At 47.2% G+C, this 12,758-nt stretch overlaps 2 protein-coding genes across 2 annotated transcripts; one reads left to right on the top strand and one right to left on the bottom strand.

Annotated features, from left to right (window-relative positions):
• Positions 1-182: 182 nt before the first annotated feature.
• Positions 183-2,992, top strand: LOC112873861 (G-type lectin S-receptor-like serine/threonine-protein kinase At2g19130). Its single transcript, XM_025936939.1, has one exon. The coding sequence runs from the start codon at positions 339-341 to the stop codon at positions 2,787-2,789; it is 2,451 nt and encodes an 816-aa protein (XP_025792724.1). The 5' UTR covers positions 183-338; the 3' UTR covers positions 2,790-2,992.
• A 93-nt stretch (positions 2,993-3,085) lies between these two features.
• On the bottom strand, positions 3,086-11,355 carry LOC112873860. The gene is made up of 11 exons (XM_025936938.1): positions 10,756-11,355; positions 9,441-9,698; positions 9,088-9,330; positions 8,818-8,967; positions 6,954-8,374; positions 5,985-6,058; positions 5,725-5,806; positions 5,525-5,650; positions 5,289-5,395; positions 4,710-4,864; positions 3,086-3,540 (listed from the first exon to the last, which is right to left on the bottom strand). Exons 1-11 carry the CDS (start codon positions 11,191-11,193, stop codon positions 3,304-3,306), a joined length of 3,291 nt encoding a protein of 1,096 aa, XP_025792723.1. The 5' UTR covers positions 11,194-11,355; the 3' UTR covers positions 3,086-3,303.
• Positions 11,356-12,758: the final 1,403 nt, after the last annotated feature.

Genomic DNA, 12,758 nt, shown 5'->3' with positions numbered 1-12,758 from the left:
AAAGTCCTGATATTTCCACTTGATGCGAGGCGAGTTCAGATGATGCAAATGCGGTTGTGAAAAAGTTCAATGGGTTTAGTTAAAAAACAAAGAGGTACATGGGATATACAAGTGTTGACTATCCAAGATGCAAATCGACGGGTCCCACTTCCACGGACTGCCAAAAACATCTGAATTCTTTAGTGCTCACATGGGCACACCGTGGCTGGATCCAATTCAAAGAATCAGGATGCGTCAAGCTGTATATAATGGCCTCAGCCAACTTCTTGTATCTGAAACATCAAACAAAGACCAACAATTGTTAGCTCGTGCAGTAGGAGCTGCAACTGCAAGCCACCATGCTGATCCTCGTTTTCCTGCTCTTCTCCAGCTTCAACCTCCAAACAACTGGAGCTATCGACACCCTCACCTTGGGCCAGTTTCTCCAATGGAACCAGACGCTGGTCTCCAAGGGCGGCAACTTCGAGCTCGGCCTCTTCTCCCCCGGCAAGTCCAAGAAGTACTACATCGGCATCTGGTTCAAGAAAGTCTCCAAGCAAACGGTCGTATGGGTAGCCAACCGAGAGCGCCCGATCCTCGAGCCGTCGGCCTCTCGCTTCACGCTGAGCGACCGCGGCGAGCTCCTTGTCCAGGCGGCGCCATCCAACACCTTGCTGTGGTCGTCGAACGCGTCCACCTCGTCCCCGGGCACCACCGTCGCCACGCTCCAGGACGACGGCAACCTCGTCGTGCGGAGCAAAGCCACGGCGTCGGCGTCGGCGCCGGCAACCGTGACGTGGCAGAGCTTCGACCACCCCACGGACACGTGGCTCCCCGGGGCCACGCTCGGCTACGACCGGGCTCGCGGCGTGCACAGCTTCCTCACGTCGTGGACCGACTCCGAGAACCCGGCGCCCGGCGCGTTCTCCATGGTGATCGACCCGCGCGGGCAGGCCAAGTTCGACCTGCTCGCCGGCGGCGTCCACCAGTACTGGACCACCGGCCTGTGGGACGGCGAGGTCTTCGAGAACGTGCCGGAGATGCGGTCGGGCTACTTCGTCGGCGTCCCCTACGCGCCGAATGCCAGCGTGAACTTCTTCAGCTACCACGACCGGAAGCCCATGGGCATCGGCAACTTCGTGCTCCACGTGAACGGGCAGATGCGGCGGCGGCAGTGGATCGAGGGCGGGGACTGGGTCCTCTTCTGCACGGAGCCCCACGACGCGTGCGACGTCTACGGCTCCTGCGGACCCTTCGGCGTGTGCAGCAACACCACCAGCCCCGCGTGCGAGTGCCCCGCGGCCTTCGCGCCCCAGTCCCAGGGGGAGTGGGCGCTGGGGAACACGGCGTCCGGGTGCGCGAGGCGGGCCGTGCTGGCGTGCACCAACGACGGGTTCCTGAAGATGCCGCACGCCGTGCAGCTCCCGAACGGCTCGGCGGAGGCGGCCGGAGCCCGGAGCGACAAGGCATGTGCGGCCGCCTGCCGGCGGGACTGCTCGTGCACCGCGTACCTCTACGACGGGACCAAGTGCTCGGTGTGGAACGGCGAGCTCGTCAACCTGAGGACGCTCCCGACGAACGACCAAGGCGACCAAGGCGTCGCGGGGGCGGCGGTGCTTCACCTCCGTGTCGCGGCGTCGGAGGTGCCACCGCCTGCGCCGGCGCATTCGTGGAGGAAGTCGATGGTGATCCTCAGCAGCTCGGTGTCAGCCGTGGTCCTGCTCCTGGCGTGCCTCATAATCGCCGTCGCGGTGGCGGTGGTGCTGCGGAAGCGGCGGGCAAAGGGCAAGGTGACGGCGGTGCAGGGCTCGCTGCTGCTGTTCGACTACCAGGCCGTGAAAGCGGCGACGCGGGATTTCACGGAGAAGCTCGGGAGCGGCAGCTTCGGGTCGGTGTACAAGGGGGCTCTCCCCGACAAGACGCCCGTGGCCGTCAAGAAGCTCGACGGCTTGCGGCAGGGCGAGAAGCAGTTCCGCGCCGAGGTCGTCACCCTGGGCATGATCCACCACATCAACCTCGTCCGCCTCCGCGGTTTCTGCTCGGAGGGGAACAAGAAGGCGCTCGTGTACGATTACATGCCCAACGGCTCGCTGGACGCGTACCTGTTCAAGAACAGGAACAGCTCGGGCTCGAAGGTCCTGAGCTGGAGCCAGAGGTTTGGCGTCGCGGTCGGCGTGGCCAGGGGCCTGGCTTACCTGCACGAGAAGTGCCGGGAGTGCATCATACACTGCGACATCAAGCCCGAGAACATCCTGCTTGACGAGGAGCTGGGCGCCAAGCTCGCGGACTTCGGCATGGCCAAGCTCGTCGGCCACGAATTCAGCCGCGTCCTGACCACCATGCGCGGCACGATGGGCTACCTCGCGCCGGAGTGGCTCACCGGCGCGCCGGTCACCGCCAAGGCCGACGTGTACAGCTTCGGCCTGCTGCTGTTCGAGCTCGTCTCGGGCCGCCGGAACAACGGCTCCTCTGAGGGCGACCGCTCCGCCGTGTACTTCCCGGTGCACGCCGCGGTCAAGCTGCACGCGGGCGACGTGGTCGGCCTGCTTGACGAGAAGCTGGCCGGGGATGCCAACGTGGACGAGCTTGAGAGGGTCTGCAAGGTCGCGTGCTGGTGCATCCAAGATGAAGAAGGCGACCGGCCGACCATGGGGCTCGTCGTGCAGCAGCTCGAAGGTGTTGCTGATGTTGGACTGTCGCCGATCCCGTCAAGGCTTCACATGCTGGCGACGGTGAATGGGTGCGTAGGTGCGGTTGTGGAGGATGAACCTTGTACAAACAACGGTAGCAAATTAGCGACAGAAGGGTAACGAGTTGAACTCATGTGAAGTTATTGCACTGGCGTGAGACACGTAGTTTTAGTTTCACTGTATGAGCATGATTTTACCTTTGTTGTATCAAGTGTGACGTACCAGTCGTATGCAGTACTGTAGAAAGCATAGCAAGCACCCCGGCAGGGTTAGAGATCCTCTGCAACACAAGCTGTCAATGAATGATTTTTAACCTTTGTCTATGTTCTGTGAATTCCTGATCAAGCCAGTACATTTGCTTTTTTAGTCCATCCTAGCGACAAAAACTAACAACACCTGATGTTCTGAAAATAACGTTTTCGAAACCGCTCGTTGCCAAAACGGCAATCCCTTTCATTTACACTCACTTCTAGCACCGTGCTGTACAACTTCAGGCCGGGAAAACTTTCTATACTAACTACAAAGAATACATCGAGCACAAACCTGGAACCTAACTATCAAACTATACAGATAAACATCTACATACAACCCCCAAAAGAACGAATGAAATCACTAACTACAAGAACCAACACTATCAGGATATACACTTTACAGGTAAAGACGAAGCTGCTGCTGTCGAGTAAAGAGCCTTAAGTACAGAAATGAACTTCAGAAGTGCTTCTTGAGTGAACCACTCAAGTTTCCATGTATGTACCCTGTCGATTTCATCAGATTGCTTGTTACTCGGATTCTGGATGCTATTGTGAAACTCTCCTTGCCTATGATTGTCCAAAATCAATGTCAAACATTTGTCGTTGTGCTGATCCATGACCTGAATGTATACATTGCAATAATATTAACTTTTTGAATGACCTTGCACAGTTCATGTAGAAAAAGAAAAGAAAAGCAAAAACACCCTATAACAGAAGGGGTGGGCATTTGGTCATGAACTTTCGATCTGCCATGAACTTCGATCTGGTTGTTTTGGGTTTTAAAAATTTCAGTCAACTAACTGTTACTCGATCTGCTGCCGAATTTTCTCCTGGTTGCTTTGTGGACAAGAGCGCAGATAGATAAGGATAGCAAAGCTCACCCCATGGATCCGTCAGTGAGGTTAACCGAGAGCGGTCACCGAACTTGACATTAATAAATCACTCACCTTGAAACAATAACAAAATCAGGACCAAATACCACGATTTTGGTCTCGGTTTCAGGTTCTGGTCATATATGCTATGTCCGAACAAGCTATTTAAGAAAAGTGTACAAAAGATGCAAATTGATTTCATTTGATAGAAGAGATTGCACGTATCCCCAAAAACCTCCTATGTCCCCAGAAGCCTTTTACAAATATTCCAGCTAACCATATGGTCATACTGGCTGCATCAGTTTGACAAGTTTACCTTAAAATAACATTACTTTTATTTATATCCAATATCAATGAGCTTTACATGATGTTATGCCCACCATATAGCTTATGGACGGCAACAAACTACAATATTTCTAGTTCCCCCTTTTAGTTTTAATAAGGATTCAGCAAGTAAGAGCAGCAATACAAGAGCCTCTGCAACAGTTGAAAATTTGAGTCGCGTATCTAAAGGGAGAATTTTATTCTTGTCAGACGAGGAAGATATCAATATGGGTGCTTGGATGCAGCTGCTGCAGCTGTGGCTGCGGCTGCCGCTGCAGCAGCCGTCCCCCCAGCTGCAGACAGCCGCCGGCAGGTTCGGCTGTTAGAGCCCTGCAGCCAAGCGGCTGTGCAGCTAAGTACGAAAATAATCAAGACATAATTGGAACCATAAGAGAGCTTCCGGTTAAGTGACTGGCTCACACAAGTTATTACTGCTAAACAGAAAACCGTGTGCATATAGATACTAAAAATTATAATCACCACAATGATTTTATTCAACAGAGCTAACAAAGGGTTTATGAAAATATAATGTTGCAAGTTATCATGTAGTAAACCAGAGAAATTGGAATCACTAAAAGACAAACACAACTTACCACTTCTTGAATATTGTGAATAGAACAAGATGCATCAAGAGAAAAGTATGGAGGATCTAAATCATTAGGCACACCACCAAACTGATCTAGGTCCTCAATGCACACCAATATTGATCTTTCAGTGACAAAGATGGATCTGATAAAAAGGGAGTCTTCTGCAGAAGAAAAGTGACCAATAATGTCTCAGCAACTTGCAAGAGTAATCAAGAAGACAAAAGTGCAATAGGAAATGATCGATTGAAGTTAAGAGTGAAATTATGGACATGCAATAGCCAAGAGTTCATGTTGAAAGTTCACATGATTGCACTTGTTACTTGTATATAAGTTTACAGTAGACATATCTACTTGATTGATCAAGTTTACCACAGATTTAGCCAATGGTGGCTTATTTTAGATGACTTAATGTTGAATCTGAAGTTAATTTAAGGCTAAAGAAGAACTGAAGATGATCCCGCACGATGTTTGCAGTAAATCCTATTTTGTTAGATGCAAACTTCAAAGAATGGAAAGGTAGTTCTGATGTGTTCCATCAACAAAATATAGTGATGTTTCATCACCCAGATCGCCAGATCATGGTACCTTCAGCATCATTCCTCCAGAACATCAACATAGAGTAGAGAAATATTCCCATCTTTGCAGATCCACATATAAATTTCTCAAAGAATTTAACTTGGATATTCTCCCAACTGTCATTTAAATTGCACAAATAAGCTTAATAAGAAAAATGGAAAAGATGCTGCAACAAACAAAATAAAGTGTTCGTTCTTTGGCTCAAAAAGAAGTTTGTTTGTTTGTGGTGATTGTAGAAACCATACCTTTGCAAATGTATCTCACGGTTTAATTTGGGGAAGTTAGTTACACTCAAGAGCCAAAGCACATCTTGTGCTTCCTTGGAAGTCCGTGTGAAGAATAGATGGGTTGTATCGTCTACCATGTGTACCCTGTGATGTTGCAAAATAAAAGTAAGTCTCAGTATGCTAAGCCACCATTGCTATCGATTGATATGCTAATGGACCTCAGTGTCTGTAGTCCCAGCCCAATTGTAACTTTTTCCAGACTTTCCAGAGTATAGCTGCCCAAAACTCTTTGGGTGGTTTCTGTAAATTATCAGTATGTTAGAAATTATAGCGATAACAAAGGTCTGATATGGGGAATAAAAATTTCTATAACGACTATGTAAAATGACCAGTCACAAAAGTCAAACAAACAGAAGGAAACTAGAAACAAGATTCAGATGGAAAAAATAAACAATGTGTAGGAAAACAAGTAATTAACCTTTTCCATCACAAACCATATCAAGTAGCAGTACATACAATTTGTTTTGAGAACTTCGCACCAATGCTACCTCTCTACAGAAAGCAAGAGAACAAGTCAGAGGTCAATGTGGTTTAGAATTAAACAGAAAATGCATGTGATTATAATTAAATAAAGCTAGACATTTTTTACTTCCACCATGCACTGGTAACTGCTTAATGCATTGAAGAATGGAAACAGCCGCACGCCAGTTACCCGATAATATGCATTATGCAAGACAATGGGCTAAGCACCTATTAAATGGTGCATATATAAGTTAACGACTACAGATATCTTTCTTTGTCTAGGACACAGCTAATGCACATGCCAAGGGGTTGCACCATCAATTACTGTGATGTTTTGTTTCACTAATTCAGAAAATTAATTTGAAATTTAATTATCTCGCAAGCACATTCCTATGACAAGCTCTCCCTCAAAGAACTGCAATTTTCAAGTGCCACACAGATGTATTGTCAAATAAAAAAAATATCTGGCATAAAAAAGGGGTAATTACTGATATATTGTACTCAATCCTTAACCTGTATAAGCTTACAGAAACATACTCCCTCCATCCAATAATGTACAGCGCATTTTGATTTAAAAAGTCAAATTATAATCATATTTAGAGCACTAAAGTTACATCAATAGATTCAAGGTACTTTCTAGTATACTGTAAGAGGAAATGATGGTCATAATCTACTTTTGAACATATCCATTTCAAAATACGCCTTACGTTGTTGACAGAGGAATAATACATAGTATCCACAGGAGTTGTACAAAAAGACACAATTTTTTAATGATAATCATTGTGGACACGAATACAATTTGACATCAAGCCATTATTCCATTAATCTGGTGCATTCTAGTTTATTAACCAATGCAAAATCTGTCATCAAAGTTAGCTCTTGCAATGTTTTTAGAGTCAGTGAACGCAGAGAAAATAGCTCTCACCTTTGAGCTAAAGCACTTGCATCCTGAAACAGGTATGCACAACAGGCTACTTGTTCACATGTTTCAGACTTGTCATTGTTTGCTACTTCCAAGTTGAAGATATCCTCAACAATCTTGTGTTTGTCTGTGTTACAAGAAATCATATTTGTGCCGACATTCTTAGGCAGGATTCTTGAATAACGGTTTTCAGGGCCTGCTTCCTTGTGAGTACTACTCATCCGGTTGCATGTCAAATGGCCATTTCCTTCAATTAAAACATGCTCATCCACCTGATCGCCATCCATTTCAATATTTTGTAGTTTGGTACCATTATGATTCTTGAAAGCAAATACCGCCCTCTCAAACTTCTGCTTGCCTTTTTGTCCAAATAAATCGCCTGAATTGTGACCTAGATGACCATTCCTCTGGTTACTGTCATGAAACTCCTCAATATCAAACTCTCTGCGACCTGTAAGACTTGGTTCATCTTCTGCTGAATGGTCAGACAAACTTTCCCCCCCTAAAAAGTACTTTCCCTCATGATCGCTATCCACAAAAGGAAACGAAGCTACCTGTCCATTAAGAGCCAACTCCATCTTTGTCTGAATTTCTGTGCAATCATCTTCCGAATTGCATGAACAAAAATCATCTGAAGAATCATCGCTGCAGCTGCTACCACTACCGAGTGAACCGACAGAATGAAGATGTCCTGAAATCTGCAAAAATTCTTCCTCCAGGAAAAGTCTGCGGTGTAGAATGTCCTCCTTGTATTGTGGAGGTGATTGTGGACTAGGATATGCACTGTATGGACTCGATTCTATTAACTTGCTCATTGTATTGGATGGAGTTCCATTTGCCACCATATTTTTAGAACCATCTTCCAATTCAGAGAAGGGGTCAGTATGTGAAGTGCCTACTAACTCAAGGGGAGTAGGTCGTTGAAAAGAATTCAAGTGCATCGTTACATGAGCTTGGTCTCCATTCACTTCATTTGTGGAATCTTTGATGATTCCATTAGAACTAGAACATGCATCTGTGAAAAATGAATAAGATTCCAAAAGGTTTGAGCTGCTCCCACCTTCTGATACATGTACCAAATCCGACATGTTATTTGAAGTCTCCTTGTGTGCTCTCTGCCTTTTCTTTTGTCTAATATACATTCCGTTGCCATTGGTGAAATCAACAGGTAGGTTTTCACCTTCTGTTTTCTCTGCATTGTCATCCATCCACTCCTTAAATTCACGGAGCCAATTACTTGATTTTTGTTTCTTCAGCAATTCAGCAGTGTTTATCAATGAAGCAATTCTTACGTCATGATCAGTAGCTGCAGTTTCATCCTTCTTAGAACTGTCACTATCACAGGGGGTGGACTGTTGGTCTATACCATCATCACAGAGATTTGTCTCTCCCTCTACTATGCTGGCAAGTCGGGAAATTTTTCTCTAAAGTAAAAACATAAGAAAAGCAATATCAGTTAATCATTGAAGAAGTCACATCAAGTTGGTCAGACACTAAGAACTTATGCAAGATCCTAGGATAGTATAACACTATTTCAACTTTGCAAATAAGCATGGAAAGCATATCTTGAATTTTTGAAAATGATGATCATATACACAACCATCTTGGATGAATCAACCAGAAACCAAATTTATGAAAGCAAGAAAAATGTTGCTTCTGCATTGTTTCTGAAAACTAAAAAGGAAATGTAAATTTCAGGAATAAAATGAAAGCATAACTGCAATTCACCACAATACCTGTGGTAAATTATCTATACTGCAAGAGAATAGTAACGCAGGAAATTTCCGAACAAGGAATCTTGGTATTTCGTGCTACATCCAATGTATCAACATAGTTCAATTGGTGTAACAGAATAACAGATACAAACCAGTTTTGAAGTTAACGTGTCTTCATCTTCATGATCATCTACTGCAGGGAAATAAAACCCATAACCAGCAGGTTGATTTTGTCTGCATGCAAACAGTACTTGCTTTTCCCAGTATTCTTGTGTGTTCATACCTTTATCATCTAACTTCAACTGAACCAGAAAAAGCCAGGGAACAGATCTGTCACTTTACTCCAATACTGCGGAACAAACTATTATGATGGGGAAAGTTATAGGAAAGAAATAGTCTGATGTTTGAAGTTAACTACTTACATTCTCTGGATTGCGGAAAAAACTGAACACATGTGCTCGATACCACCGAGCACAGCAGATAGGGTTGCCTTCCAACCAGAGGTTCTGCAATAGGGACAGGGTGCCCAGGATTTCCAATTCTGAGAAATTTGATATGATATTGTATGAGAGATCAAGCCCCATGAGTGATTTGAGATTCTCAATCCCGTGTACTGTAGTTAAAGCGTTATTCCTCACAACAAGTTTTACAATTCGGCTGGAAACCTGCAAGAAAGCAACAGATAACTGTAGATACCACTAAAAGAATGTAACCAGAATAAGCTAGACCGTGTGGCAATGTTCTGGAGTGGATTATAAAAAGGAAACACAATTACCTCACTCAAGGATGAGATCGAACGCAAATGGTTAAATCCAAGATCCAAATTTCGCAACTTCGTACATTTACGCAGATTGTCCACCTTTGCAAACTTGTTGCGACTAAGATCCAGTGTTTCAATTGCCGGTAACAATTGCAGCGATTCATCCATGAGTACTATGCCATTAGATGCACATGAGACGTATGAAAGTTTGCTCCATACAGGAGAGTCCTTGATATCCGTGATTCTACTTGCGAAAACATGCCTAAGAGCATCCTGCAGTAGCATGAAAATCAACTATTGTGAATTCGGCTAAAATATTCTAATAATGTGGAAGTGCTTTGCAAGGAAGCCTGGATTCACAGAATTGATGAAGGGGATGATTAATGCTACTTCTCTTTCTAAATGAATTCTTTGGTGCTAGATGAACATTTGACTGTATACCACTAAAGATTAAAAATATGGCAAGCCAAATCAGGATGCAGACACCAAAAGAAGTACATTAAAGCTAGAGAAAGAGATGCTATCAGCCATTGAGAATGCATTATGCCCGTGATAGTTACTAAGATCACTGTGAATATCAAATTTGAATGAACAGTGGTTCCAGTTAAAATTTTCTCCATAACTTGCAAAAGGATGTAGATGAAGATGCATGCACAGATCACAGTATGTTATGTTTGTTAAGAGACCACATGGCTGGACAAGTTCTTAATGCCAAAGCTTGCTAATTACCACAGAGTAATACAGCAAGCGCAGCAGAGATGATTGTTACATTAGCATGCATCGTCTCAGAAGAGAAAGCAGTGATACAATCGTACACGTCATCATTGAAAGCAACCAACAATCAGAACTGTAGGGACTCTGTAAGATGCCCCAATCCATCTACCTCAGAGAAACTGCTGAGGACTAAATTCATTTCGAATTAGGAAAGGAGTATATGATGATGATTTCAGGACAATATGATACTGAACCCTGCAAGCAAGACCTGAATGAAACTTGAATAAAAATAAGAAGCAGAAAGCGTCTTAGCACGAACATCTAATTGATTAGCAAAATGGCAGAAACATGTTGAGTGAACAGAATTAATGAACAGGATTGATTCGGATCCTAGGAATGGATCAATAGTGTGGACCATAGCATTGCAGCAACGGGCTAAAATAATGGCGCTTCACTAGCTGTTGATGAACCAGAACAGCAAACCATAGGTCCAATTGACAGCTCAGAATGGCTCAGGGTAGTTGAGGATCATAGGTAGAGCCTGTGGTCACCACCACGCGAATTGGCCCAGGCAAGGAATACAAACGAAATTGTGCAGCAGATGGTAGGAACGCACCGTAGAATCGTAACAGACGAGCCTCTCGAGAGTGTGTCGGAGGTCGAGCAGCCCCCTGGCGGCGGATGTGGAGAGGTCGCAGCCCCGCAGCTCGAGCACGCGCAGGCGCGCGAAGGGCAGGAGCGAGAGCGGCGCCGGGTCGCGGCCGGGCCCCGGGGCGACGACCTTGAGCGAGGTGAGGAGGCGCAGGATCCGGCGGAGCTGCTGGAGCGCGCGGTGGTCGCCGAGGTCGGCGACGTAGGCACGGAGGTAGTCGACGGGCGCGCCGGCGCCCACGGCCTCGAGCTCCCGCAGCGCCTCGAGGCGGGAGGCGACGTAGTGGAGCCCGACGGGGTGGAGGCGCAGGGTGACGGTGCCGTCGAGCAGCGCGCCCGCGTTGCGTTCCACGAAGCGGACCAGCAGGTCGAGGTAGCGGTCGCCGGTGACCGGCGTCGCCATCGGGATCGGGCCTAGGGTTTGGGGGCGGGAGCGCGCCGGCGCATCCGTGTACGCCGGGGCGGGCGCTTGCGGGAGGGGAGAGGAGGGGAGGGTGGAGACGGGGGAGGGAGGGAGGGAAGGAAGCGGACACGGCCGCGGTGGTACGTATGATTGGGGACGCGGGCTTAGCTGTGGCGCGGTGTTCTGTTGGGGGAGGGAGAGGGAACGGAAGGCGACGCGATGCAGATGCCCGGATGCGCGGTTTGCGAGCACCAGGTGCGGTTTCGTTCCGCAAATACTTGGGTTTGCTGGGGCTAAAACGGACGGGGAGCGGGTCCGGGCGTTTGGGCTTGGCTTTGGCACAAGTGCCCGTGCTCTTGCGGTTTCCGGCGCTGGCATTGAGTTGTGTGCGCGGTTACGGCTCGGCTGTGCGCGCGTTGGCGTTTTGTTGCTGCCTGCAGTGAGCGCATGGTGCTTGGCTTGTCGCTTTGTCCCGGTCCGAGTCCTGGGCTCAGACTAGACCAGCCGTGTGGGATCTGTCGTCAGGGTGGCGCGCCGTCATCCTAGGACCGTTGGCTTGACTACTGCTTCGTGGGCAAGGCATCAACCGCGGGCACGCCGGTGAAAAATTCTTTGAACAGATTCCGTTGCGCCCGTACACGGCGCGCCCACCTGTGATGCGACCATGCGCTGTCCGGATCCGGCGCCACCTGTTGCTCTACAATACTCCAAATGGCACCATGTTACCGGCACTGCAGAGAACACATGACTCCCTTTGGATACTGCGGCATGATATACTAGAATTTCGGCGCAGATGGTGCAGACATCGCCGGCTCGCCTAGTCACATTAATGTTAGCCCACGTGACCTCGTCCTGATAGAAATGTTGAATACTGGGTGAAGGCATGCAGAGCGACACGTTGACATCATACTACTAACCTCGCAAAAAAAAACATCACAAGTCTAAGATGGATTCCTCAGGTCCATCAGTTATTTTATTTTGTATATCCTAGACTCGGGTCAATCTCCAAGTTCCTCTCAGATAAGCCAAAATGCAACTTGGTCGACGATCGTTGACAGTACGTGCTAATCCGCGGTATCCAAAGGGAGAGGGTCAGCGCCTCAGAGGGCAGTTTAGGCATGAGAAGTAGTAGAAGAATCTGAAAGTTATTAGGCTGCTAGTCCTGCACCGCTGAAATCTACGGATTGGGCCTTGTAGCGTTGGGCACACCGAGAGAGGATGATTGCCATGGGCTCGGGAGGTCTGAGGCCCGGGGGGATGGCGTTCATGGACTGGGCCATTGGTCCGCCTCACTTTTTTCTTTCCCCATTTCAGTTCTTGCTAGCCTCCACAACAAAAAAGTTCGCAATATGCCAACCATTGGATTGTCTATTTGACATTTTGACTGACATGTTAACTGTACTACAAGGGAATATACCTTTCATCGAGGAGCGTCTACTCGTATGTTCTGTACTCTGCATACATCATAGCATGCATCAAGATGTGTGCTTGCATTTTATAAGTCCAAACACTTGCAGACCATAAACACTAACACTGTTAACGCACCGTGCATTTTAGCATACGTC

The sequence above is a fragment of the Panicum hallii genome, chromosome 9 (assembly GCF_002211085.1).
Source record: "Panicum hallii strain FIL2 chromosome 9, PHallii_v3.1, whole genome shotgun sequence".
Classification (NCBI taxonomy): Eukaryota; Viridiplantae; Streptophyta; class Magnoliopsida; order Poales; family Poaceae; genus Panicum; species Panicum hallii.
The sequence above is the reverse complement of the archived record's forward strand: the minus strand, read 5'-3'. Positions and strand labels throughout refer to the sequence as shown.

Coding starts and splice junctions, on each gene's coding strand:
- LOC112873861 (XM_025936939.1), top strand. CDS start 339: ATGCTGATCCTCGTTTTCCTGCTCTTCTCCAGCTTCAACCTCCAAACA.
- LOC112873860 (XM_025936938.1), bottom strand. CDS start 11,193: ATGGCGACGCCGGTCACCGGCGACCGCTACCTCGACCTGCTGGTCCGC. Junction 9,331..9,440: donor CGATCTCATCCTTGAGTGAG/GTAATTGTGTTT, acceptor GCTTTCTTGCAG/GTTTCCAGCCGAATTGTAAA. Junction 8,375..8,817: donor ACACGTTAACTTCAAAACTG/GTTTGTATCTGT, acceptor TTTTTACTTTAG/AGAAAAATTTCCCGACTTGC.